Here is a 27,657-nt window from a genome sequence, read left to right as displayed (position 1 = left end):
GGGTCTGAAAGGTCCCCTGGAGTAGGAAGTGGCAACCCACTCCAGTATTCTTGCCTGAAACATCCCATGGACAGAGGAGCCTGGTGGGCTACAGTCCATGGGGTGGCAAAAGCATCAGACCCAACTTAGCAGCTAAACAGCAACAGGCAGGAGTCCCAGCCAATAAAGGCTATCAGAGCCTGTGTCATGTCATCTTTCTTCAGCTGAAGTTACAGCCGTAACTTCGCAGCCTTAGTATATCTGACACTTGATTTAACCTAAAAAGAGGAGTTTCACTGGCTCTTTGCCCTCATCCTACCTCAGTCCGGCAGGGAGCTTTGGGAGATGCAGAGACCCCCGATGGGCACCTGCAGCAGGTGAAGCCCACTCAGGCCTTCCTGCTCTGGGCAGCACTTTGTCTCTCAGCCCAGAGCCTGTCGAGCCCAGCTCTCAAACTATCCTGTGCTTTCTGGGCTTTACAGAGTGTAGAGTGATTGCCTTTCTACTGATCATGTGTGTTCCCCTCTGTCACAGGAGGACTGTGTCCAGGGGCCAACGATCCTTGTGTGGAGAAGCCGTGTCCGGGGGACATGCAGTGCATTGGTTATGAAGCCAGCAGGAGACCGTTCCTCTGCCAGTGTCCACCGGGAAAGCTCGGAGAGTGCTCAGGTGCAGACTGTGGTGGGATGATAAGGGTCCAGCTTCATATTCTGGAAGCCCTTGCCCTTGAGTAAATTACACTGCCCTAGCCCTTCCAGAAGACATTCTATCTGCATGTGACATTTTCCTTCAGAGTGAACCCCAGCTAGCATCCCCTCAAATACTTGGAATTTGTTGCAGCTGCAGCCTGTGCTCAGGGAACATGCAATGCCTGTGGGTTCCTTGCGTAATGGGAGACCGTAGCCTGTGTTTCAGCTGCGTCATGTGCATGCTGAGACTGTGAAATTATAGAAAATAAATAAAAGGCTGTTGGTTAGACAGAGGAGTTGGAGTATCTGTGGCATGGCCTTTCATCTTCTGAGCCTATACCCCTCAACAGAAAGTGAAGCTGAGCCAGTTCAGTTGTCCTTTGTAGGGTAAGCTCAGCCTAGACCAGGTAAGACTCCCCACTGCAAATGTACAGCTAACTGCATGTTCCTGAAAGGTGAGGTGATCACCTCTGTGTCTTAAAGAAAAAAAAAGAAATCAGTATTTGTATTATTCCAATCCAGATGACCCTCCATTTCTGATCATCACTCAGTTTCAATACTTCTCTTGATTCATATATGTTCTACCATTTCTTTCCTCTAAAAAGAGTAATGTTCACTTTTGTTACCAATAGAACCCTTTTAGTAGAGGATGTATTGCAGATATAAGCACACTGATACCAGTTTTAGAATCCAAGAAACATTTATTGAGTGATGATTATAATAGCAATTACAATGGGAATAAAAAATAATTATATCTAGTATGTGCAAGGCACTTGTGAAGCACTGGGTTCTAAAAACGCAGGCTTTGCAAAAACAAGCACTATTCTTAAAAATGGAAGCCAAAGCTCTTTCAGAGTTGACTTCAAGAACAGAGCTGTCCCCAAATCCACATACTTGCTTTTGAAGTCTTCTAAGGCTCTAAGATACTTATGCTGCCCCACCCTCAACACGCCTGCTGTATGCACCGCAGGTGGGTCTGCAGGGTGACAATAGGGTACTTTTCCTAACTTCAGATGTCCCTTTTTGTCCATCTCCCTTCTCCTTTCTATATGGAAAATTCTTCATTGTCCATGATTATCATCCATTTTGGTGTATTTCCACACTTTCATCCCAGTGAGACAGCTTTTCAGCCATTACTTTGCTTCTTAAAACATAAAGTGGAAGGCAGTAAAGAAAAAAAAGAGAGAGAACGAACTCAGAATTGGGTGATATGGGTAGCTACTAAACATTCTAGGCAGGGGAGCCTGAAATTCATGGTCAAAGGTAGAGCTGTGACTGCACAAAACTTGAACTTCCTTTGTATCATTGCCTTTTTCAACATTTGCGCAAATGACCTAAGTTCACTGTTCAGCATCAGGATACTTGGGAAATGTGGATATTCTTTGAAAATGGTTATCTTTCTCTTGTTCCATGGAAGTGAAAGTTTTCAAGAGTCTTAAGTGGTGTGGGTGGGCATGAAGGAATATTTTTTTTAATGCTAATTTTAGAAAGCAGGAATTGGGAGCTTAGTGACTCTAGGAAAATTCTGGTTAGAGAACATACCAAGTTGCCCTTGACATGAGAAACTCAAATTTGGGGCATCTGACTAGTTAAATATTATTTTTTTTACTTTGAAATTGGAATGTGACCCAAAATGGAGAACCAGTTTTTAATCCAAAATCATTGGTCCTCAATGCCTTTGCCAACTTCCCACAGTCTTTAATCAACTTGATTGGTAGTTGTTTGGTGATTCCATGGGTCCCTTCTGGTGTCTGGATGTTCAAAGTATCTATGTCTCCTCATCATGGTCTTTTCAGGGCACACTTCTCTCAGCTTTGCTGGAAACAGTTACATCAAATACAGGCTTTCTGAAAACAGCAAAGAAGAAGACTTTAAACTGGCCCTGCGTCTGCGGACCCTGCAAAGCAACGGGATTATAATGTACACCAGAGCAAACCCCTGCATCATACTGAAGGTAATTAAAATGGGTTATCTTTTCCTGCAGTCAGTTCTCATGTTAGTATTTTGGCTCTTGGATTGGAGTCTGAAATCGTTTTGTCTTTTAAGTTCAGAAACCAGAAGCTGAGTTTAGAGCCAGGGGAACAGCAGCAAAACTGGGAAGTGTGCCAATACCCCATTTCCTTTTGTACATTCAGCTTCAGAATTGCCTCTTTGGAGACTGGGGTACCTCTCTCTAGAGTGGGTTCAAGGGCTGGCCTCCTTTGAGCTGTAATCACTCCACAGTTCATTAGAGTGTTTCCTAATCAATTCCACGGCAGGGGTGGTCCTTTCAAAAGGCTGACTGTATCCTCTTATACCACATGGGTCTATCCCCAGTGACCCCTGAAGGTCACTTCTGTTCTTGCCCTGGAAGGACATTGGAGATCTGGGGTATAGAAGATTCCACATGCCCTCTTCTGGCCCAAGTAGCCTAATTTTAAAATTATTCCCAGCCTCAGAAACTCCAAAGGCACTAGATTTCCTTTAGAGCAAGTCTTGCATTTGTATTCACATCAGAGCCTCTGATGCCTTCATAAAAACAACAGCAGCAATAATACTAACAGCTTTACATGCCTCATTTGGTTTGTGTTATGACGTTAATATAATACATGTGATTTATTTATATCTATATATACTCAGTCATGTACAGTTCTTTGTAACCCCATAGACTGTATAGCCCACCAGGCTCCTCTGTCTATGGGATTCTCCAGGCAAGAACACTGGAGTGGGTTGCCACTTACAGGGGATCTTCCTGACCCAGGGATTGAACCCGAGTCTCTTGCGTGTCCTGCATTGGCAGGCAGGTTTTTCACCACTAGTGCCACCTGGGATCCCATATGGAGACACAAGAAACCCAAGTTCGATCTTTGGGTAGGGAAGACCCCCTGGAGGAGGGCCTGGAAACCCACTCCAGCATTCTTGCCTGGGAAATCCCTGGACAGAGGAGCTTGGTGGGCTACAGTCCGTGGGGTCGCAAAGAGTCGGACATGAGAGGTTCAGAGAGGTTGGATTACTTACAAGGTTGTACGGCTACAGCGTGCCGAGCCTGGCCTTGCCTCCAGTCTCGCTCACACCACGCTTTCCATCCCCTCGCTGTCTCCAGCTTGCAGTGTTGTTGTTGCTGCTGCTGCTAAATCGCTTCAGCCGTGTCCGACTCTGTGCGACCCCATAGACGGCAACCCATCAGGCCCCACTGTCCCTGGGATTCTCCAGGCAAGAACACTGGAGTGGGTTGCCATTTCCTTCTCCAATGCATGAAAGTGAAAAGTGAAAGTGAAGTCGCTCAGTCGTGTCCAACTCTTAGCGACCCCATGGACTGCAGCCTACCAGGCTCCTCTGTCCATGGGATTTTCCAGGCGAGAGTACTGGAGTGGGGTGCCATTTCAGTGTTGTTACTACAACTCATTCCATCCAAAACCAAGTGGGCTTCTGTAGACAAGACTAAGCCTTCTGGATGGGAGAGGAAGGGGGCTTAGGAGGGAGCCATGTTTAATGGAACACTGTTTTCCTCTGGACATGCCTTCAGAGGTGGGTGGCGTCTGTCCAACAGGACCCGCTCATCCACGGGGAAATGGTGGGCGGTTTTCTCCTTCCTGCTGTTCTGTCACTCGGCTTAATGGGGATCGTGGTGGGCTGTGTTAGCGCCTGTGCTTTGGCTGTTTGTTAGGTTAGATGCTGCTGCTGGTTAGATGGCTCAGGCTTTAATCCTGGAGGGAGGAGATGCGACGGCCCCCCCGCCACATAGACTTCATACACCTGCCTCTGGAACTCCAGGCTCTGTGCGGAGGGAGTGCGCCGCGAGCTGGAGTTTAAAGTTGGCCACTTTCATGAGGAATCTCCCGCTACCCTGACTCACTCAAATCAGAGAATCATTTCAGCCCCGTTAGGAAAACAGTGTTTTCAAAAAAAAAAACAAGGGAATTCCCTGGTGGCCCAGTGGTAAGGCTCCCACACTTACAGTGTAGTGTTAGGGTTCAGTCCTTGGTTGGGAACGAAGATCCTGCATGCCTCAGGGCCAAAAAATAAAAAAAAAAAAGAAAGTATACCACCTAGAAAAATTTTGGACAGATTTATTAAAAAAGAGAGAGAAACACTTGGGATGCACAGTTTTAGAAAACAGTGAATTCAAATCAGATCTTCATGATGGAAGATGATAAATTCAAAAACCTAAGTCCTGTCTTTTTAACCTCCTGGCTACCGAAGCAAGCTTCCTAGCATCTCTTAGCTCACTTTTGTTTTTTTTAATTTTATTTTTTTAATTTATATATTCATTTTAATGGGAGGATAGTTACTTTACAATATTGCGATGGTTTCCTCCATACATCAATATGAGTCGGCCGTAGGTATACACGTGTCGCCTCCATCCTAAACAGCCCTGAGAGGCAGGGTTGTATGATTACTAGGAAGGCACTCTGCTCATGTAGAGAGAGGTTGCAGCTCCAGGGACCCTGCCCAGGTGTCACTGACCTTCCCCCCTCTCCTTCCAGCTTTAAGAGGACAGGCAGCTGCTGAACATCCTTAGGAAGCAAATACTTTCTATTAGCAGTTCTTTTTAATAGCGTTAAATTTGAGAGAGAACAAAAATATGGGATATGAATGGCTTGATCCTAAAATGGAACGTGTCATTTGACACTTCACTGGCAAACGTCTAAAATGTGCAGAACCCTAGGGATGGGAAAGAAGAATAATTCAACTTTTATGCAGCTCTAGCTCCTAAGGTATATTGTATTTCATGAACCAAGTGTGTTTCTGAGAGTTGTGTAAATTGAATCTCTATAAATGGAATTCTAATAAACCAGGGATGCTTGCTATTTGAAGGACCCCTTCCATTAATCCCTTTGTGATGTGAATAATCACCCCCGCCCCAATCTGTCTGTTGGGTAAGTTTGCTTTTCATATGTTGGCTTTGCCCAAAGCAGGACACAGCTGTACTAAACTACTGCGGATACTCCCCTGCAGTCGCCAGAATATCCACTTAGGGGATTTGAATCTGTTTGCTTAACATTTTCAGCCTCATGCAAGATTTAATTTCATTGGCTCTAGGTTCAGTGTGTGCCTTGTACTTTGGTTCAATGACTACACTGCAGTGCTTTGTTTAAATTGCACCTCTTGGTTGTTTATATTTTCCCAGCTAAAGCACATTCTCTAAAAAGTACTTAAGATGACCTGCAAGGTAGAGGGTACCCCTCGAAGACAGTTGAAGAATTGCATGGAGACCTCAGGAAATGAGCATGCTCATGGACAAGGAGGCGCTCATCCTTCTGTTTACGATTGATACTTTGTCACTTCCAAAAGAGATTCCAGGCTCACTGTAAAAATTCAAAAGTGATAAAATCAAAGCACCATTAAGATGAAAACAGGGATAGGTGAATTAGGGGAAGGGGATCAGGAGGGACAGACTTCCAGTTATAAATAAGCCATGAGGATGTAATATATGGCATAGGGAATGTGGTCAATAATACTGTAATAACTTTGTACAGCGACAGATAGTAGCTAGACTCAACAGTGATGATCATTTTGTAATGTATAAAAATATTGATTCACCATGTGGCACACCTGAAACTAATATAATAAGTTAATTATACTTGAACTTTTGAAAATATATGAAAGAAAAGGCTAACATTCAACTAGTAAAATAGGGATGAACAGACCATTGAAAAATCTAGACCAGGGATTCGCTGAACACAGACCATAGCTCTGAATTTCCTGGCAGCCAAAGTCATGATGAAAATGGTGGGATAGGTTCCGTGGCTCTCCTCAAACCTATAAAAGAAACATGTTGGGTCACTAGGAGAGATTCCCAAGACACAAGTAATATTTTTCCCTATGTTAGTCTTTCAGGTCCAATATTATAGCAAAAGTACAAGAAGTGCTTGCTCGTTAGTGTGTGCGCTAAGTCTCTTGCATTGTGTCCAACTCTGCGACCCTGTGGACTGTAGCCCTCCTGGCTCCTCTGTCCATGGGATTCTCCAGGCAAAAATACTGGAGTGTGTTGCCATTTCCTTCTCCAAAGGATCTTCCTAACCCAGGGATCCAGCCTGAGTCTCTTTAAGTCTCCTGCATTGGCAGACAGGTTCTTTACCACTAGCACCACCTGGGAAGCCCAGTTTAACTGCTCTTCACTCAGTCACGTCTGATTTTTTGCAATCCTGGAAACTGTAGCCCGCCAGGCTCCTCTGTCCATGGAATTCTCCAGGCAAGAATACTGGAGTGGGTTTCCATTTCCTTCTCCAGGGGATCTTCCCTACCCAGGGATCAAACCTGGATCTCCTGCACTGCAGGAAGATTCTTTTTTTAAAATTTTTTAAATATAAATTTATTTATTTTAATTGGAGGTTAATTACTTTACAATATTGTATTGGTTTTGCCATACATCAACATGAATCCGCCACAGGTATACACGTGTTCCCCATCCTAAAGCCCCCTCCCTCCTCCCTCCCCGTGCCATCCCTCTGGGTCGTCTCAATGCACCAGCCCCAGGCATCCAGTATCATGCATCGAACCTGGAATGGTGATTCATTTCATATATAATACTATACATGTTTCAATGCCATTCTCCCAAATCGTCCCACCCTCGCCCTCTCCCACAGAGTCCAAAAGACTGTTCTATACATCTGTGTCTCTTTTGCTGTCTCGCATACGGGCTTATCGCTGCCATCTTCCTAAATTCCACATGTGTGCGTTAGTGCACTGCATGCCCCTGTGTGTGAGGAAGCTCCTGCACCATCTGAGCCGCCAGGGAAGTTGCTGTGTTAGTTCTGCTGTACAGCGTGAAGAGTGTGTGTATACCTGCATCCCCACTCTTGAACCTCCCTCCCATCCCGCCATCCCTCTAGGTCATTACAGAGCGCCAGACTAAGCTCCCTGTGCTTTACAGCAGCTTCCATGTATTTTTACTCTCACTCTCTTGTGCACACGTGTGAGTGTCTACTTTTTCACCTCTAAGAAAACTGAGGTTGAGAGCATCAGTGACTTGCCTTAACGAATCAATAGTGGACCTGGCCTCTGGCAGTGGCAAGCCGACACTGTTTATCAAAAGAAGAGATTCAGAGGACTGAGATTTATTCATTGTGTATTCATTAAAACTATATTTTGTGAGCATCTACTGTATGTTGTTGTTCAGTCGCTCAGTGATGTCCAGCTTTTGCAACTCCATGGACTGCAGCACACCAGGCTTCCCTGTCCTTCACTGTCTCCCGGCATTTGCTCAAGTTCATGTCCATTGAGTCAGTGATGCCATCGAACCATCCCATCCTCTGTTGCTCTCTTCTTTTGTCTCCAGTCTTTCCCAGCACCACAGTCTTTTCCAATGAGCTGGCTGTTTGCATCACGTGGCCAAAGATTGGCGCTTCAGCTTCAGCATCAGTCCTTCCAATGAATATTCAGGGTTGATATCCTTTAGGATTGACTGGTGTAATCTCCTTGCAGTCCAAGGGACTTTCAAGAATCTTCTCAGGCAAAACAATTTGAAAGCATCAGTTTTTCACCACTCAACCTTCTTTATGGTCCAACTCTCACATCCATACATGACTACTGGAAAAACCATAGCTTTGACTATATGGATGTTTGTCAGCAGAGTGATGTCTCTGCTTTTTAATACTCTGTCTAGTTTTTTATAGCTTTCCTTCCAGGGAGCAAACGTCTTTTAAGCTCATGGCTGAAGTCACTGTTCACAGTGATTTTGGAGCCTTGGAGCCCAAGAAAATAAAATCTGTCACTGTTTCCACATTTTCCAGTTCTATTTGCCATGAAGTGATGGGCCCAGATGCCATGATCTTAGTTGTTTGAATGTTGAGTTTTAAGCAAACTTTTTCACTCTCCTCTTTCACCCTCAACAAGAGGCTCTTTAGTTCCTCTTCACTTTCTGCCACTAAAGTAGTATCACCTGCATATCTGAGGTTGTTGATATTTCTCCCAGCAACCTTGATTCCAGGTGGTGCTTCATCCAGCCTGGCATTTCACATGATGTACTCTGCGTATAACAGGGTGACAATTTTGAACCAGTCTGTTGTTCCACATAAGGTTCTAACAGTTGCTGCTTGACCTGCATACAAGCTTCTCAGGAGACAAGTAAGTTGGTCTGGTATTTCCTTCTCTTTAAGAATTTCCCACAGTTTGTTGTGATCCACAGAGTCAAGGGCTTTTGCATAGTCAATGAAGCAGATGTTTTTCTGGAACTCCCTTGCTTTCTTTGTGATCCAACGAATGTTGACAGTTTCATCTTTGATTCCTCTCCCTTTTCTAAACCCAGCTTGTACATCTGGAAATTCTCAGCTCACGTAGCTTGAAGGATTTTGAGCATAACCAACTAACATGTGAAATGAGTGCAATTGTTCAGTACTTTGAACATTCTTTGGAACTGCCCTTCTTTGGGATTGGAATGAAAACTAACATTTTCCAGTCCTCTGTGCACTGCTGAGTTTCCCAGATTTGCTGGCATATTGAATACAGCACTTGAACAGCATCATCTTTTAGGATTTGAAATAGCTTAGCTGGAATTCCATCAGCTCCACTGGCTTTGTTCGTAGTGATGCTTCCTAAGGCCCACTTGACTTCACATCCAGGATGTCTGGCTCTAAGTGAGTGATCACACCATCGTGGTTATCCATGTCATTAAGACCTTTTTGTGCAGTTCTGTGTATTCTTGCCACCTCTTCTTAATCCCTTCTGCCTCTACTAGGGCTTTACCTTTATTGTGTCCATCCTACTGTTTGCCAGGTAACTATTAATGGCCATCTTAAAAATAGGTTTTCGACACATTCCCTTTCAAAGAGTATTTGTAACCTTCTTACAAGTTCATAATGATGTCCACTTCCAGAGCCACACACAGTCTGAAGCAGTCAGACTTTGCACTGTAATTGATACTTTCTTATGCAAAATCCTGCTTTCTTACAAGGTGATTTATAGCTCTGATAATTTGTCTCCCTAAACCCAAGCCACTGAAGATCCAGATTAAAGCACATCGCTGATTTCAGACAACCCTGAATCCTGCACCTTTTGTGACATTATGCTTTAATTGAACACGTTGCCTGCCTGTCTCCACTTCTCCACCCCGACAAACACACCATTTCAGATCCTTGCTGTAGACTTTTCTTATAGTTTCACGTACACTTCAGTTTCTGTTAAACTAACTTGCCCTCTGTTTTGAAGAAGCTTTGTCCTCTTAAAAGAGAGATTCTTTAAAACTGGATAAACTCCATTCTGAAGACAGAAAAACTAAATATGATCAGAGTATAATTTTCCAAGTTGAGAGGACTCAGATATGAAAGCATTCTCTCTTCCTCTTGGCATGCTAAGTCGCTTCAGTTGTGTCCAACTCTGTGCAACTCCATAGATGGCAGCCCACCAGGCTCCCCCGTCCCTGGGATTCTCCAGGCAAGAACACTGGAGTGGGTTGCCATTTCCTTCTCCAATGCATGAAAGTGAAAAGTGAAAGTGAAGTCACTCAGTCGTGTCTGACTAGTAGCGACCCCATGGACTGCAGCCTACCAGGCTCCTCTGTCCATGGGATTCTCCAGGCAAGAGTACTGGAGTGGGGTGCCATTGCCTTCTCCGCCTCTTGGCATAATATACTTGTAAAATAGCCAGATATTGACTTTTGACAAAGTAGATTTTGGTATCAGCATTCTAGTTTGTCATCTAGACAAGGCTTAAAATTCCAAACTCCTAGAATTTAGGAGGTATGAGTCACTTTTGTTTTCGAAAGCTGGGGGTCGTTTAGGTATGTGGCTTTCTATTCACTCAGCTGTGTTGTTGCTGTTATTTTTTTCAATAGGGAAAACAAAACAGTAAGGTTAACAATACACTGTATTACCATGGGATAATTTTGTCTTCCTTAGTGATAGAGCATCTATGTATGTGGCTACATCAGAGGCACATAAGTTCTCCTGGATGAATTTATAGCTTGATTATTATCCCAAGAGATGGGGGTTAGGGTTAGGGAGGGGAATGGACCAAGTAATATATTAATTAAATACATCTTTTTACAAAACCTTAGATGGTGTGTACCCTCACTCCAGGATTTTCCTTGATAGACTGGGGACCCCCTATAGACTCTACAGCCACTGAACACTACAGCAGATGGACTGTGCCAGAGGCAGGTAGTCCCCAAAGTCACATTTGATCGTTTTATTACTGACATTGAAATAAAAATATGGATATCCAGGAGTTGTCACTGAGCAAGTATTCCGGAATGATTTACAATATTCATTCAGTGCATTTTGTTGAACAACAACCAAAAAAATGACAAAAACAACAGCATAGATTACACATGAATGATCGCTGAAAATAAAAATTTGTCCCCAGTCTTTTTGCCTGCATACATTTGTATTACCAAGCACAGGATGTATGTACCGTGTACAAGGCAGCTGACAATTCTGTAGTGGACTCATTCTCCTTGTAAAATAAGCCACAGCAGTTCTCTTTGCTTTCTCTATAAGGGGTCTTAAACCCAGAGCTTCCCTGGTGGTTCAGACAGTAAAGAATCTGCCTACAATGTGGGAGACCTGGGTTTAATCCCTGGGTTGGGAAGATCCCCGGTGAGGGGAATGCCAACCCACTCCAGTATTCTGGCCTGGAGAATCCCATGGACAGAGAAGCCTGGCGGGCTACAGTGCATGTGGTTGCAAAGAGTCAGACAGGACTGAAAAACTAACACTTTCACTTTTCAATCCCAGACGCCAACCAGTTCTCTCTAGGGAACTTGTGTGATACGTGACAAAGCTGGAATTTGATTTCTCGTTCCTAAATCCCAAGGCTCTGCCTGGTTCACAGAGCCTCCTGCCTTTCATATACACATATTATGTGGCATAAACTTTATATGTAGGAAGAGAGGGTGCCAATGAGTTCATGGAGTCTCAGTGGCAGAAGTGAGAGTCCCTAGGAATTAGTTGCCTGCAAAAAATGCTGAGGCATAGAAAAGTATCCCATTTGTGAGGGTGAGTGGTGGTGTACCCGTCCCTAACAGGTCTGTCAGGAGCCAAATGCATCTTGGAAAGATGGATTCAGGTTATTTCTGTGACACTGGCACTTCCCTAGCCCCAGTGCTCTGAGCGCCCCCGTGCCTTCCCCTCTGCCCGTTTCCCTTTCTCTCTCTACAAGCTCCTGCTCTCTCCCCAGGTCCTGGCACAAGACTGCACCTGTTGGCAGATCCTAGGTGAAGGCTGGCTGCCCTGGTATGACTCAGAGGCTGGCCTCCACTGGGTTCTTCTGCTGGTTCACAAAGGGCAGAACTATAGCTTCTGTTTCATGCTTTCTGGCCGTGAAACCCTTCATGGCCCAATACTGACTTGCTGACGAGACAGTGCTCTGGCCTTCATTCCCCAGATCCTCATACCATCTCGCATCTCTGAGAAATGCACATGAGGCTGGGCAACAGAGGAAAGGCCAGCCTGTCTCCTCCACAGGAGCTGATCCTGGCTCTCCCTGGAGGACCAGGACCAGCCCAGCAGCATTCGGCCTGCTGGCATCCTCTGGTGGCACATGTCCCTGAGTTTGCTGTCCTTTTGGAGTTAGCCTGCTCGGGGCGGGGGAGACCTGGGTGCCTTCCCTCACCAGGGCAACAGAAACAGCAGGCCGTTCTCTGTAGCTGACCCCAGACCAGGGGCTGGGAGTATCTGTAAGGTGTGCACAGTTAGCCAGATCCTTCTGGAGCTCCTGAGGTCATGAAATACACATCCATTCTTTTTTTCTTAATTTTTTTATTTTGTATTGAGATATAGCTGAGTAAGTGTTGTTATAGTCTCAGGTGAACAGCGAAGAGACTCAGCCATATAATCTCCCCCAAAGCCCCTCCCATCCAGGCTGCCACATAACACTGAGCAGAGTTCCCTCTGCTGTACAGTAGGTCCTTGTTGGTTATCCCTTTTTAATGTAGCAGTGAATATACATATGTTCCTAGCAACTGGCCAAGCCCTGAGGACTTTATAAGATAATCTTAACCTAAATGATGAATAGCAACCCTGAAGAACTATTGTAAGGAGATGGCTAGCACTTAATAAGAGAGTTTATAAACTTTACACATGCATGAAGCTGGAAAGTAAGACATCTACGTGGCCTCCTTCACCCCCTACAGCACAGTCACACAGACTTTCTTGGGGCATATACATGTGTTTCTGGGCTTATTTGACTCATGGCCATGTCCCCGCTCAAACAGAAGCCCCAGGAGGACAGGGGTGACAACTCTGCTCAGTGGTCCTCACAGGCACTGCCACTCTGCTTGGCACACAGTAGATGTTCAATAAATATTTGTAAATGAATATTAATGAGTTTACAGAACTCACTCTGTGCTGGTCATAGTTTGGAAGGGCGCACAGAATAAATGACCCCCCTAAACAGAAAACTGCGGTGAATTTTTAAAGGATGAAGACGGACACAATAGGAATATTCTGAAATATTAGTGTGGATTTCTGAGCCTGCACTCCTATTGCTAATTACAAGACAATTTGTGAAATCTCAGGTATGCATTTGCATGGCATATAATGAGGAGAAAGCGTAATTATTAAAAAGCAAACCATAGCAGATTTGTACGTGGATCAACAGCCCAGTTGGGAACGGGGGTTGGGAATGGGGTGCCCAAGAGCACATGGCCAGATGCACGTTGAAAAGCACCCCGGTGTTGGTTCTGCGCAGATCGTGGATGGCAGGCTGTGGTTTCAGCTGGACTGCGGCAGCGGCCCCGGCATCCTGGGCATCTCGGGCCGTGCGGTCAACGATGGGAGCTGGCACTCAGTCTTCCTGGAGCTCAACCGCAACTTCACCAGCCTGGCCCTGGACGACAGCTACGTGGAGCGCCGCCGGGCCCCCCTCTACTTCCAGAAGCTGGGCACCGAGAGCGCCATCTACTTCGGGGCCCTGGTGCAGGCGGACAGCATCCGCAGCCTGACCGACGCTCGGGCCACGCAGGTGCTGAGTGGCTTCCAGGGCTGCCTGGACTCTGTGGTGCTGAATGACAACGAGCTGCCGCTGCAGAACAAGCGCAGCAGCTTTGCCGAGGTGGTGGGCCTGACGGAGCTGAAGCTGGGCTGCGTGCTCTACCCCGATGCCTGCGAGCACGGGCCCTGCCAGCACGGAGGCAGCTGTGCCGGCCTGGCCTCCGGAGGTGAGCGCCCTGGGCTCCCGCCACCGGGGGGAGGCTGGGGTGGGGGGGATAGGGGGTGGGATGGTGGGGGGAGGCAGACCTGCCAGACCACTCTCTCAAGCATCACCAACCCAAGCGCTCTCCCAGAGAGGTGGATTCCGCCCGTGCTGGCTCAGCCTCTTAACCCCCTGATGGAAGTTGGCAATTACAGGAGCCAGTTGCTTTGCAGAATCCCAAGAGCTCAGCAGGCCAGCTGCAGGGGCCTGCAAGGTGCTGTCTGGAGCCCTCTCCCTATCCTCTCCACACCTTCCCAGGTCTCAGCAGCCCGAAGGAACAGGATGCCCTTTGAAGTATCTGCCCCCTTTGGACCACTTGTGTGTCATTGCAGAAAGACTGGTAACAATCTGAGTCGTAATGACCACGCACTACCCTTTCACAGGCAGACATGGGACTTTACTAGAAGCTAAAGGGCACCTGAGGGTGAATACACCACCCTAGAAACAGAAGTGAAGAGGAGATGTTTTGGAGGAAGCTTTTAAACTGTGTGTATTACAAACAGTCTAGTGCAACTCCAGAAGAAACAGGAGAAGGCAATTTACATGAACTATCAAGACAGTCAATGAAAGCAATGATGCTTTACCCCAGTAAAATTTTCCCCAGAGATCATGAAGAGGACAGAATGGAGTAGGCAAAAAAAGGGGGAGAGAGGCAGGGGTGGTGTGGATTTATAGAGGGTTTCTGTTGTATGAGGGGAAAGCTAAGACTCTTTCAGAGTCTGAAGATGAAAAAATCCCTGACTTTACTCAGATGCAGCATCTGAGTTAACGTAAACTAGGTCAGGCTCTCCTGGCTGAAGGCTTTGCCATCTGATTCCACTTCAGGCCCTCTGTGGAATCTCTCAGTGGGAGTGTGACTAGCAAATTTAAACCTTCCTCACAAATCACATAGAGATTCCGCTGTGTACATTACCATCTACTGTTGGTGAAGCCCAACTCCAAATTTAGACTCCATTTTATTATTAGAATGTTGTGAACTGCCCATGAAATGATGTGTTGCTGCAACACAGACGCCAAACACTGAAGTTATTTAGGCTTGCCGATGTTACTGCCGCACCGAGGGCCACATGCCCTGGGGGGAGATTTCTGCTGTCTCAACTTAAGAAATCTATTTGCTTTTTTTACTGTCTCAGCAGTATATGTAAATAAAGGGTTGTTATGGTGCCATAATTCTCGAATGATGGGCAGTAGCTATACTTCAGTGGTTCTATAAACCAGCCTATTATGACAAGTCATGGCCAGTTTTTCACCAGCCAAAACAATTCTGCTAGTGTGAGCTATCCACGATATATAAAGGGAGCATATAATTAAATTGGGTGGAAATAGAACACCACTCCATGTCAAATACTGGGTCCACAGCCACAAATTGTAACATACTTTTAACGGTGGCAGGATGTTGTTTTGCTGGCAAAGCTATGGGTTTCCACAATGGGTTAGCATGAAAATAATAATAATCACTGTGTTAAGGAAAAAGACTAAGGGAGCTTGTGTTTTATTCAGTGTGTATTTTAATTTTGTTGTTCGGTTGCTAAATCATGTCGGACTCTTTGCCAGCCCATGGACTGCAGTATGCCAGGCTTCCCTGTCCTTCACTATCTCCCAGAGTTTGCTCAAACTCATGTCCATTGAGTTGGTGATGCCATCCAACCATCTCATCCTCTGCCACCCCTTTCTCCTCCCACCTTCAATCTTTCCCAGCATCAGGGTCTTTTCAAATGAGTCAGTTTTTCACATCAGGTGCCCAAAGTATTAGAGCTTCAGCTTCAGCATCAGTCCTTCCAATGAATATTCAGGACTGATTTCCTTTAGAATTGACTGCTTGGATCTCCTTGCAGTCCAAGGGACTCTCAACACTTTGCTCCAGCACCACAGTTCGAAAGCATCAATTCTTCAGGGCTCATCCTTCTCTAATTACCATAAAAATCCCTGAGCTAAGTCTTCAGTGCAGGTATGTTCGTTAAATATCTATGACCCCCATCAGAAACAGCAGTTTTCCTTTGTTTTTAAAAGCTCATTTGGCTTAACCAAAGTTCAGGACTGAGGACCCACCTGCCATATATTGATACTTTTTCACATGGTCTAAAGAATGTGTTTTCCCTTCCCCAGGGACCCAGCTTTGCCCATGGGTTGCATCCACTGTCAAACACCTCATTGTCCCTTGCTCTCCAGCTTCCCCCTATACTTGGATTTGGGATTGGGATTCTGTGGCAGGTATTCTTTCTTCCAAGGGAATAGTCTTTCTTTTATCAGCTCAAGTCTTTCCTTTCTACTGGGAGCTCATGTTTTCCTGAAACAAAGTGTCTTTCCTCATCTCCCTCTCCCTTCTCCCAAACCTACTACCTCTTATGAGAGAGGTAGTTGAGAGGACCCGGTGGTCCTTATCTCAGGACCCGCCCCACCACGCATGGTCCAGAAAGGGCAGTACCGTGCACAGCAGTGCTGAACCCGGGCCAGCAGACTCCTGGCAACTCACCAGGAAATCCAAGAGGACTTGCTTCCATGGGGACCACAGAGCCCTCTTCTGAAGAAGTACCTATTTGCTGCCTGGCTATCGGGATTGGGGTCTTGGCTTCTAGAAAAGAGGAGAGAGAATCCATTTTCTTGCCCCACTGTCTGTTCTCATGCGAGGACTTTTTGCCGGGTCCCCCTATCCCATCTGCAAATTCCCTTAATGAGGCGCACCCAACCTCCAGCGTCTATTGCCTGATGATCTGAGCTGAAGCTGATGTAACAGTAATAGAAATAAAGGGCACAATTAATGTAATGTGCTTGAATCATCCCCAAACCACCCCTGGTCCATGTAAAACTTGTCTTCCACCAAACCTGTCCCTGAGTGCCAAAAAGGTTTGGGGACTGCTGCCCTAAATTGAAGAGAAGTAGATGGCAACCCACTCCCGTATTCTTGCCTGGAGAATCCCGTGGACAGAGGAGCCCAGTGGGCTGCTGTCCACAGGGTCGCACAGAGTCGGACATGACTGAAGCAACTTAGCATGCATGCATGCAAGCCCTATGTTGGTGCTAAATAGTACGGAGGTGTGGGGCGGGCAAGAAGAGGCAGAACCAACAGTTTGGCTTTAACTCATATCTGTGAACTATTTAGCTAATTATAAGGTTATTTAAAATAAGGGAGAAATCATCTCAGTTGTGAGTGACGATTTAAAAAGAACAAGAAAGAAAAAGAGAAAAAAGGAGACTGTCATTAATGAAAGAATATTCATGCCTGAAAGAATTCCCTCTGGCTACCAGGGTATCTAATCACAGGAAAAGAGTCTTACTTCCCCTGATCAAAGGCTAGAATGCAGGGAGCAGTCAAAGAGGAAATTTGAGCTGGAGAAAGTAGAGCAAGGGGCTTAATGACTCCTTGCACATGAGAATGTTGATAACACAGTTATCTGAGCATCTTGCTGTTGTTGCAACCCTGAGTTATGTGTCTCTCTAAAATTCCATGACGCTTATGTTTCTACAGTCGTTCTCTTGGACCTTAGAGGATGCTGGAGGATATTGGTCATTGGCTGTCCTGGTAATCCTCTACTCTCAAATCGTGACAGTCTTAGCACCAGGCTCTTGTTCAGAGCATTCAGAGTTTTAAAAGTGGGCAACTCAGACCATGAAGCAGATTTCTTTGAGAGAAGCAAGATTTTGCTCGAGCCACTTCCAAACCCACTCAAACCCTTGACAAGGCTGCCAAGTCTGCTAGCTCGGAATGGCATGGTCAGCAGATTTGACCAGTGTTATACCTCTGGCTGTCCCATGAGCCGGCCATGAGAACCCAGGGGAGTCAGAGCCCAGAACACTGACTTGTAATAAGAGGGTAATTATGACTCTGAAAATCAACCACAGAGGGAAGGCTCTCTCTTGGTAAAGCCTTAAAATTATATGTATTTCATAAACATGAGCTGGAAATAGCAACCACCATGGAATAGAACTAGCCTAGTCCCACTGTGACCCTGTGCTTCCAGACCCAGTGGGTCGGCAGCAGCCCAGGGAGCACCCACAGTCTGAATATGTGGGTCTCAGTCCTTGGAGTATCATCCTGCTCAGCCGAAGCCCATGACCAGAAAACACAGTTGCAGCTAAACTTGTATATAATTTGGCAAAGCAGTGTGGCAACCGAGACTGCCAGGCAGAAACACTCATTCAGGTGGCTTTCATGAGACTGAAAACTTAACTTAAAAAAAAATTTTATCTAGTTTTAATTGATTGATGATTGCTTTACAATATTGATTTGACTTCTGTCATACATCAACATGAATTAACCATAGGTGTACATATGTCCCCTCATTCTCGAATCTCTCTCCCACCTCCCACCTTTTCCCACCCCTCTAGGTTGTTACAGCTTAATCTTAAAATAAGAAGTTGATAACTTTCCGTGATAGAGTCCCATTTGTTAGCATGTCAGTTTGTTACTATGTCCTTGAGCTGTGGTAAGCACCTTGTAAGTGCTTCTGTGCTGAGATACAGTTCTCACCCAAATACTCTTGTTGTTCAGTCACTAAGTGTGTCTGACTCTGTGACCCCATAGACTGCAACATGCCAGGCTTCCCTGTCCTTCACCATCTCCCAGAGTTTGCTCAAACTCATGCCCATTGAGTAGGTGATGCCATCCAACCATCTCATCCTCTGTCCTTCCCTTCTCCTCCCGCCTTCAATCTTTCCCAGCATCAGGGTCTTTCCCAATGAGTCAGCTCTTTCCATCAGATGGCCAAAGCATCAGTCCTTCCAATGAATATCCAGGGTTGATTTCCTTTAGGATGGACTGGTTTGATCTCCTTACTGTCCAGGGGACTCTCAAAAGTCTTCTCCAGCACCAGTTTGAAAGCATCAATTCTTTGGTGCTCAGCCTTCTTTATGGTCCAGCTCTCACACCTGTACATGGATCAGTGCTATTCTTTGCTCCCCTCAACTCCCATTTTTCTGATAAAGAAGTAACCAGCCCACTGTCACACAGCTAGTAAGGTCGGGAAACCAGGACTTGATGTCGGTTTGTGGAACTCCTGCTACCTGCCTCCAGCCTTCACTCTTAACCTTGGTTACTCAAAATGTGTTCCAAGCAACAGTAGCAGCAGCATCACTGGAAATGTTAAAAATGCGGCATCTGAGAATAAGTCAGAATCTGTGTTTTTAACAAGATCCCTCGGTGATATGCTGCTTCATCTCTCTCTCTGAACTGCCCTGAACCTCCCCCCTGAAAAAAAACAAGTTCTATTCTGTTTTTGTGTGTTGAATATAGTATTTCTCAAACTCCAAGGTGCCTCTGCACCACCTGAGAACCTGATTAAAGTGAGACCTTGTTCTAGAAGACTCTCTTGCTTGTTAAGGAGAAAGGAAAATCTGTTGACTTGCCTTGGTCATTCTCTGTCCACATCAGAGGAACCTTCTGCTAGGTCACTGAGTTGTATTTTGCAAATTCCTGAACTTACTACCAAAAAAAAAAAAAAAATTATCAGTGAAAAGTTTGGAGAAAGAAAAAGATCCACACCTACAACTCAGAATCTCAGAATCTGCAGGAGTAGAATTCAGGCATCTCTGTTTATAGCAAGCCCCCCGAAGCCTATGCAGGTCTGAACTTGAGAACACTGACATTTGAGAAGCCCAATAAATTCTGTATTTGCTAGAATGTGAATCAGTGAATTCCAGGAGACATAAAACATTCAGAAATTGAATGTCAGGTGCACAGCCTGCATTTTGTAATAATTGCTTTAGTGTAAAGATTGAACTTTGTTCCTCAGAAGTTTGGGGTCACCCTGAGCTCCCTTTCAAAGGCAAAAGTAATAGTGTGTACCTTCCCCCTCTAAGCAACATGCATGAGGCAGCAAGTTCCCAGATGTTGTAAATAGCTGGGCGCAGAAACATCTTCAGTTACAGGGTGACCTGTGCTACTTTGGGTGATGTTTTGGGCCCCTAACTTGTAAGTGTCTAGATTAATTCAGTCTATCAAGCTCTAATCAATTGCTTGACTTGTGCGAGGCTCTGTGTTAGGTTCTAGGTTCGGGTTTATGTTTCTGTGACCAGCAGATCCACTTATGTGGCCTCCCTCCCTTCATGGCTGGCTTAAAGGAATTGGGCAGGTTTCCTGTGTGTGCTTGGTCCACTGGCCCACTTAGCACCAGGAGACAAAAAAGCCAGGCTCCCAGATAATATACTGTGGACAAATTTGACTAAGATTTGAAGGTTTTGAGGGGGAAAAGTTGTTGTTGTTTTTTTTTTTCTGGGTGTCTTTCTTCTAAATACTGAATTAACTTTCTGGGGATTACTTTAGAAAAACCTCATGGTAATAGCATTAATAATATTTTATTGATCCTAATAGAAATACTGAAAACCCTAAAGCAGTCAAATTTTGTGCAGACACAAAAGAACATGCTAGAAAGTGAAATGTTACAGTGTGCTTAATGTTGTTAACACAGTAAGTGTTTCTGGATCTTCAAGGAAAGTATTAGAGGCTCAGCCCAAAGTACAGTGTGGGAATTGTGAGCCAGCTTTCCTTGGGAAAGTTAGAGAGCTCCCTTTCAAAAGTTTTCATCTCATGAAGTCTGAAGGTGTATTGCATGGGCCCTGCTTGGTGAAAGAGGAAAGTCTGAGTGACTTCAAGTTGAGGGGGTGAAGTAGTGACAGAGGCCATAAGCTGCAGCTAAGCTCACTCCACTTTTGGGTGGCATCCCACGTAATAATGTGGGCAGCAGTTTTCTCAAGCTCACTGAGACTCACATGGACAGAAGTTTCAATATTTCCCAATAAATAGCCTACGTGCATGTTAAGTCACTTTAGTCGTGTCTGACTCTTTGTGACCCCATGGACTATAGCCTGCCAGGCTCCTCTGTCCATGGGATTCTCCAGGCAAGAATACTGGAGTGGGTAGCCATTCCCTTCTCCAGATACTGCTTACAAGTCAGAGTTAAAAAAAAAAAAAAAAAAAAAAAAACCAACTCATGGCTTTCCATTGTTTGATTATGGGTAAGAGAAACGAAGCTGATTTCTGAATCCATTCTAATTACAGTAATTACAACAATAAAGCACCTAATGTTTGTGGGCTGCATTGTGGTTGATGAATCCAGAAACCTCATTATCCTCTATGAGTGGGTATGAGTGAGGCTTAATTATCAGATAAAAACGGAGGTTCCTAGAGGTCAGGCAGCTCAGCTGATGGGAAACAGCCAGAACTTAGATGTGGACCCACCACATCACAGCCCTCTCCCCAGATCATAACATTCCTGAAGTGTCTAAATGCAGTCCATAACTGAGCAAGCATAGTGGTTGATACTGACTTCAGATCCCAAGCGCTAGTTGCACATTTGCCATTATTTCCCTCTTTGTGCAAAAGGCAGCTATTTCCTTATCAAGGAGGCAAAACTGAATCAGGATGATGTTCACCTCCACCAAGAGAGTGGGGCAGAAGGTGGAAGTCATCACTTGAATGAATCAGGTCGGAAAACAACTACTAAGTCAAAGGAGTAAGGTAGAAATGATCTTGATTATTTGCCTACACGGTCCAAATTCACTCTATAATCACTCAAACCATTTCTGTTTATTGCATGTAATAGGTTTTGCCATGTTTTTATTTGAGCAAGGAAAGGAGAGGGCATTTTAAGTTTTTCTGGGTGCAGATTTCAAAATCATCTGCGTCAGCTGTAACTAGTATCGCAAGCAAGAGCATAGCTTTGAGCCAAGGCTTTAAATACACTTCTCCTTTCATAAGGATTTGCCAAGTAATAATTGTGTGTGTGTGTGTGTGTGTGTGTGTGTGTGTGTGTTTTACATGTGTATCTCAGTGCTAGCAGGACAATTATCTTATTTTTATTAACTTTTTATTTTGTACTGACATGTAGCCGATTAACAAACAATGTGATAGCTTCAGTTGAACAGCAAAGGGACTCAGCCATACATATACATGTACCCGTTCTCCCCCAAACTCCCTCCCATCCAGGCTGCCACAGAACATTGAGCGGAGTTCCATGTGCTATACAGTAGTAGGTCTTTGTTGGTTCTTATTCTTGCTATTTAGTTGCTCAGTCGTGTTCAACTCTTTGCGACCCCATGGACTGTCACCTGCCAGGCTCCTCTGTCCATGGGATTTCCCAGGCAAGAATACTGGAGTGGGTTGCTGTTTCCTTCTCCAGGGGATCTCCAGGGGATCCTCCAGAGATCAGACCCACATTTCTTAAGTCTCCTGCATTGCGTGGTGGGTTCTTTACCACTAGCACCACCTGGGAAGCCCCTTGTTTATCTATTTTAAATACAGCAGAGTACATGCCCCTCCTAAACTCCCTACCTATCCCTTCCTCCCATCCCTCCCCCTTACAACCAGAAGCTCATTCTTTTATATGTGGAATCTAAAAAAGAAATGATACAATAAATTTACTTACAAAACAGAAACAGACTCAATTATCTTTTGTAAATCTGGAAAATGGTATAAAGTGGCATCTCCCACTTGTTGACTATGTAACTTTGGGCAAATAATCCTATGTAAGATTCAGTTCCCATTTTTTAAAGTAATAGTACTTTCAGCATAGGATTCTTATCAAGTATTAAGTGAGATAATGTATGGAAAGCTCTTAGCATTTTTCCTAGCATGTAAAAAGCTGTTGTTTTTGCTAATAGTTTCCTTATTTGATATTTTCCAACCCAAGAAAAAAGAATCCACTCTTTTGAATAAAACTTTGAGATTATCCTCTGAATTTTTTCTTTCATGTACACAAAAGTGTTAAAATATTATTTGTGATCAAATAATGTCTAGCCATCTTTTGAATTCTCTTCCCTCTATTTGTACTTTTATCTGGTAATGCTTTGGAAAAACAGAAGCTTCAATATGCTGTTATCTTTATTATGATTATTTGGCTCCCTGAAGGGTACCTGATGCTGTCCATCTCCCTGCATCTCATTGGCTCCCTGGAGAGTTGCGGGGAGCCTAGTAAGTGGCAAGTTCTAGCTCAGTGACACGTTCCAATGCCAGTACAGTCTTGCAGAAATATTTGAGAATCTGAAAGTCTGGATTCAAGTTCAAATTCATCACTTACTAGCTGTACATATTTAAACAAGCTACTCATCTCTCCAACACTCCCAGGGAGTTAGGGCATTAATAGAGCCTCTTATTTTCTTTCATGGAATTTTGTGATCCTTCATAGAATGACAAAGTGATTTTAAGCCACTAAAACATTACCTCACTTAATATCATTATGGCAAACTTGCTGATATTATAAAAATTATTATTAATAGTAATAAATGATAATGAGATAATAAATAACACTTTGTTAGAATGAGTTAATTTTATTAACAAGCCACTTTCTCAAAGGTTTAATAGCAAATATAACTTTTCTTTCATTAAAAAAAAAACCTGACTACTTTTTAAAATCCAATTGCTTTTCCCTTTCAGCATGTTAATGTAAAAATCTGTCCAAATTTAAAGTTCTGAAATCTTCCCTGGTGGCTCAGATGGTAAAGAATCTGCCTGCAAGGCAGGAGACCCAGGTTCCATCCCTGGGTCAATCAGATCCCCTGGAGAAGGGACTGACTACCCACTCCAGTATTCTTGCTGGGAAAGTCTCGTGGACAGAGGAGCCTAGTGGGCTACAGTCCACAGGGTCGCAAAAGAGTCTGGTATGACTGAGTGACTAACACTCACAAAAGCAAGATGTCTTGCAAAGGGCTCTGCCTCTCTTGTCCCATGGGTTTGAGATCAGGAGAGCAGATCGTGGAGAGTTTGCTTCTGTCTTTAATAAACAGAGAAATTCAGATAGAGAGTGTGATGAAGTGTCTGTTAAACATACAATTCAGGAGAAAGCTGAACAACTCGGGACTCTGGAGCCAGACTGCTGGGGTTCAAGTCCACTCTAGTTTCATGGCTACATAATCCACTTCTCTGTACCCATCTGTAAAACTGGAATCATAAGAATAGTCCCTTTATCGTAGACTTGTTTTGAGACCTAAATGAGTTAATACAAGTAAAGTGCTTAGAACTGTCCTTTGTTGTTTTTGTTCAGTCGCTCAGTCATGTCTGACTCTTTGCAACCCCATGGACTGCAGCAGGCCAGGCTTCCCTGTCCTTCACTATCTCCCAGGGTTTGCTCAAACTCACGTCCATTGAGCTTCTGATGCCATCCAACCATCTCATCCTCTGCCCCCTTCTTCTCCTCCTGCCTTCAGTCTCTCCCAGCATCAGGATCTTTCCCAATGAGTTGGCCAAAGTATCGGAGCTTCAACTTCAGCACCAGTCCTTCCAATGGACATTCAGGATTGATTTCCTTTAGGATTAACTGGTTTGATCTCCTTACTGTCCAAGGATTCTCAAGAGTCTTCTCCAGCACCACAGTTTGAAAGCAACTGTCCTTGATCCATAATAAATGTCACTAAGTGTTAGCTATCATCATCACCATCACCTTCAAAATAGACATCTAATTTTCTCAGGTATAGAACAGGGCTTCTCCTTGTGCAGGATCTGTAGTGATCTCTGTGCTCGTAGGTGGTGTTTTTCTGTCCTTGTATCCCTATCCCCAGCTGTGCTGGTAAACCAGTTCTCTAAAAAGCCCTGATCTGAGTGTTTGCTGATTTCTGTGGTATAACAATTCCCAGCCTGGCTGGCATCAGGCTACCAGTGATTTAATAACTGTCTGCCAACTTCCTGAACACTTAAAGTCAGTACCCCCAACCTTATATGAGCCAGGTCCAGCACACCACTGCTGATGGCTTAGACACGCAGTGGCAGTGAGAAGGTTAACCAGTCAGGCTGGCGGCTGCATCAAGTAGCGCTAAATGAGGAAAAGCAGGAGGAAATGTGTGGGAGTACAACGGTGCCTGGAGGGCGGGCCTCACTTTAAATTCTGATTGCCCAAGGTCAGAGATGCCAAATCAAAGAAATCAACCCCATAACCCTGCGTAGAATCCAGTTTCCATGATAGTCAAATGCCCCTTATTTTCAGACAGTCCCTCCTTGCCCCTCCCTGACCCCCACTTACTTCTGCTATAGTTTGAGAAACAGCCAGAAGCTTGTCAAATAGGAGCTGGAGAGGAGGAGGCTTACCTGGGCTGACTGCCCTCCCCATCCTCATCAACGCTGTGCTTTGCAGATTCCTGGTTCTCCTGCCCCTCCCTTTAGTCTAAAAAGGAACTGAGTTCCTTCTCACAAGTCACTCTCCCTCTAAACAACATGCCACCCTCACCAAAGACTAGCCAGGTGACATAAAGGAGCATTTTTTCCCAGTTACAACTGTTTTCAGCAATCCCCACTTCCCTTTAGGTGAATAATTTCCCAAACTGGAGAAAAAATTGCCCCAAGTCAGCAGCATAATTTGAAGTGAGCATCCTGCCCACAGACTTCAGGCCAGCTGTCTCTGGACACAGCTTGCACCAACAGTGATCTCTCTTTATAAATTAATTCTCTGATGTCTCACTGCATACAGTCATGATGTCCTCCTGTATGTGAGAGTTCTCTGGAGCGTGGAGTCATTACGGAGAGCATACACTGTTTCAATCTACAGATTATTAATTATCTTACACCTGCAGAGATCAATCTACAATATTTCAATATCAATCACTGACCACTGGGGGAAGCAGTGATTAACCCAAGAGCCCTTCTAATAACAGTGAGGATGGTTATTTGTGGACTACAGTAAATATGATGTGCTCATTGCATGCTGAGACCCACACACTTCTTCCACTACTGCCCAGTCCCCCACGTGTTAGAAACCAGGTATTCACCCTCCCTCTGAACAGGGGATAAGGGTCATTACTGTGGAAATTGACCCACCCAAGGATATTGACACAGTATCATAGTTGACAAGCCCCACTGATGTTCTCAGAGCTTCCTATCAGATTTCTACTTTTCTTCCACCCTGTTCTGCAGCATGAACTGATAAGCCAGGATTATCAGACAAGGAATGAAATCCTCTCATTTAGAAGATAAGGACTGCCTTAAGTTTCCCCAGAAAAACAGAAACTATAGGATAGATGAATAGATAGACAGATGATTGATGGATAGGTATATAGATTATAGATAGGTGTGGAGGAAGAGAAACAGAGAAAGAGAGAGACTGATTGACTTTTAAGAAATTTGCTCATAGGATTGTGGGACTGGCAAGTTTGAAATTTATAGGACAGGCCAGCCAGCTAGAAATTCATGAAGAGCTGATTTTTCAGTCTTTGATTTGAAATCCTCAGAGCTGGAAATTCAGCCAAGATTTCTGTGTTGCAATCATGAGGTAGAATTCCTTCTTCTTAAGGCTTTCTTTTGAATAGGTAAGATCCACCCACATTATTTTTCCAATAGTCATGTATGGATGTGAAAGTTGGACTATAAAGAAAGCTGAGCACTGAAGAATTGATGCTTTTGAACTGTGGTATTGGAGAAGACTCTTGAGAGTCCCTTGGACTACAAGGAGATCCAACCAGTCCATCCTAAAGGAGATCAGTCCTGAATATTCATTGGAAGGACTGATGTTGAAGCTGAAGCTCCAATACTTTGGCCACCTGATGTGAAGAGCTGACTCACTGGAAAAGACCCTGATGCTGGGAAAGATTGAAGGCGGGAGGAGAAGGGGACGACAGAGGATGAGATGGTTGGATGGCATCACTGACTCAATGGATATCAGTTTGAGTAAACTCCGGGAGTTGGTGATGGACAGGGAGGCCTGGTGTGCTGCAGTCCATGGGGTCACAAAGAGTCACGACTGAGCACCTGAACTGAACTGAGCTGAACCCACATTATTTAAGATAATCTGCTTTGTGCATGCATGCTAAGTTGCTTCGGTCATGTCTGACTCTTTGTGACCCTATAAACTGCAGCCCACCAGGCTCCTCTGTCCATGGGATTGTCCAGGCAAGAATACTGGAGTGGATTGCTATGCCCTCCTCCAGGGGATCTTCATGATCCAGGGATCAAACCCACGTCTCATTATGTTTTCTGGATTGGCAGGTAGTTCTTTACCACTAGCACCACTTGGGAAGCCCAATCTGTTCTACTTAAAGCCAACTCATTGTAAATATTAATCACATCAACAGATACCTTCAAAGCAACATCTAGACTAGTGTTTGTCCAGTAACTGGGCACCAGAGCTTAGTCAACTGGACATAGGAAGTCTGCCTTCACAGAGACCAAACCTCAGAAACAGATAAAAGCCACTTGGAAGAAACTATACAGGGAGAGTGCTTCATTAACATATTATTAATATCTTTAGAGAAATAAGAGGAGATATTATAACCACAAAACAGGAGCCAGATAATATATGTTTTAAGAAAATAAAAGCTCAACGAACAAAGTAAGAGCCTTTGGGAAAATTCAGCATATATGAAAATTTCAATAAAAGTTTCAAAAGATGATAAACTCAGAAAGGAAGGCAAAACCCCACAAAGGTGTAATATAAGAGAGAAAAATAAAAATTAAAGAAAATCCAAATGATCTGACATCCAAACCATAAAACTTCCATAAAGACAGAACAGAGAAAATAAAGGAAAGGAAATCATCAATGAAATAAAGAAAATTTCCCAAAGTTGTTATGATTTACAGCTTGTGAGATCCCGCTGAGTACCCAGGACCGGTTGAAGTAAATCCACACAAAAGTGCACATCATTGTGAAAGCTCAGAAAACTGGGCACAAGAGAAGGCCTTCCAAATTGTTAAGAGCAGAAAAGAAACCAGGTCACACACAGGAACCAAAATGACTTTGGATTTCTCAAAAGTAACACAGAGGGAATTGCTCAGAATTCCGTACATAACTTAATTATTTAAAAAAGATGTAATAATGGAGTAAAAATACGTTCAGCTGTGTGATGTCTCACTTGACCTCATGCACACCCCTTCTCAGGAAGCTGTTATGGAAGAGATTGAATGACATGAGCACAGTACCTAGATAAAATCCTACATAGAGACACCCTATCTGTACAGTAGCAG

At 44.4% G+C, this 27,657-nt stretch overlaps 1 protein-coding gene across 1 annotated transcript in view; it reads left to right on the top strand.

Moving 5' to 3' along the window:
* FAT3 (FAT atypical cadherin 3) overlaps positions 1 to 27,657 on the top strand; it is a 646,809-nt gene that overhangs the window by 606,851 nt on the left and 12,301 nt on the right. The window contains exons 19-21 of the mRNA XM_052662057.1: positions 514 to 648; positions 2,465 to 2,622; positions 13,278 to 13,746. Of these exons, the coding sequence (XP_052518017.1) occupies positions 514 to 648; positions 2,465 to 2,622; positions 13,278 to 13,746 (762 nt within the window). The remainder of the gene's footprint in view (positions 1 to 513; positions 649 to 2,464; positions 2,623 to 13,277; positions 13,747 to 27,657) is intronic.

This window comes from Budorcas taxicolor, chromosome 25, assembly GCF_023091745.1.
Source record: "Budorcas taxicolor isolate Tak-1 chromosome 25, Takin1.1, whole genome shotgun sequence".
Classification (NCBI taxonomy): Eukaryota; Metazoa; Chordata; class Mammalia; order Artiodactyla; family Bovidae; genus Budorcas; species Budorcas taxicolor.
The sequence above is the reverse complement of the archived record's forward strand: the minus strand, read 5'-3'. Positions and strand labels throughout refer to the sequence as shown.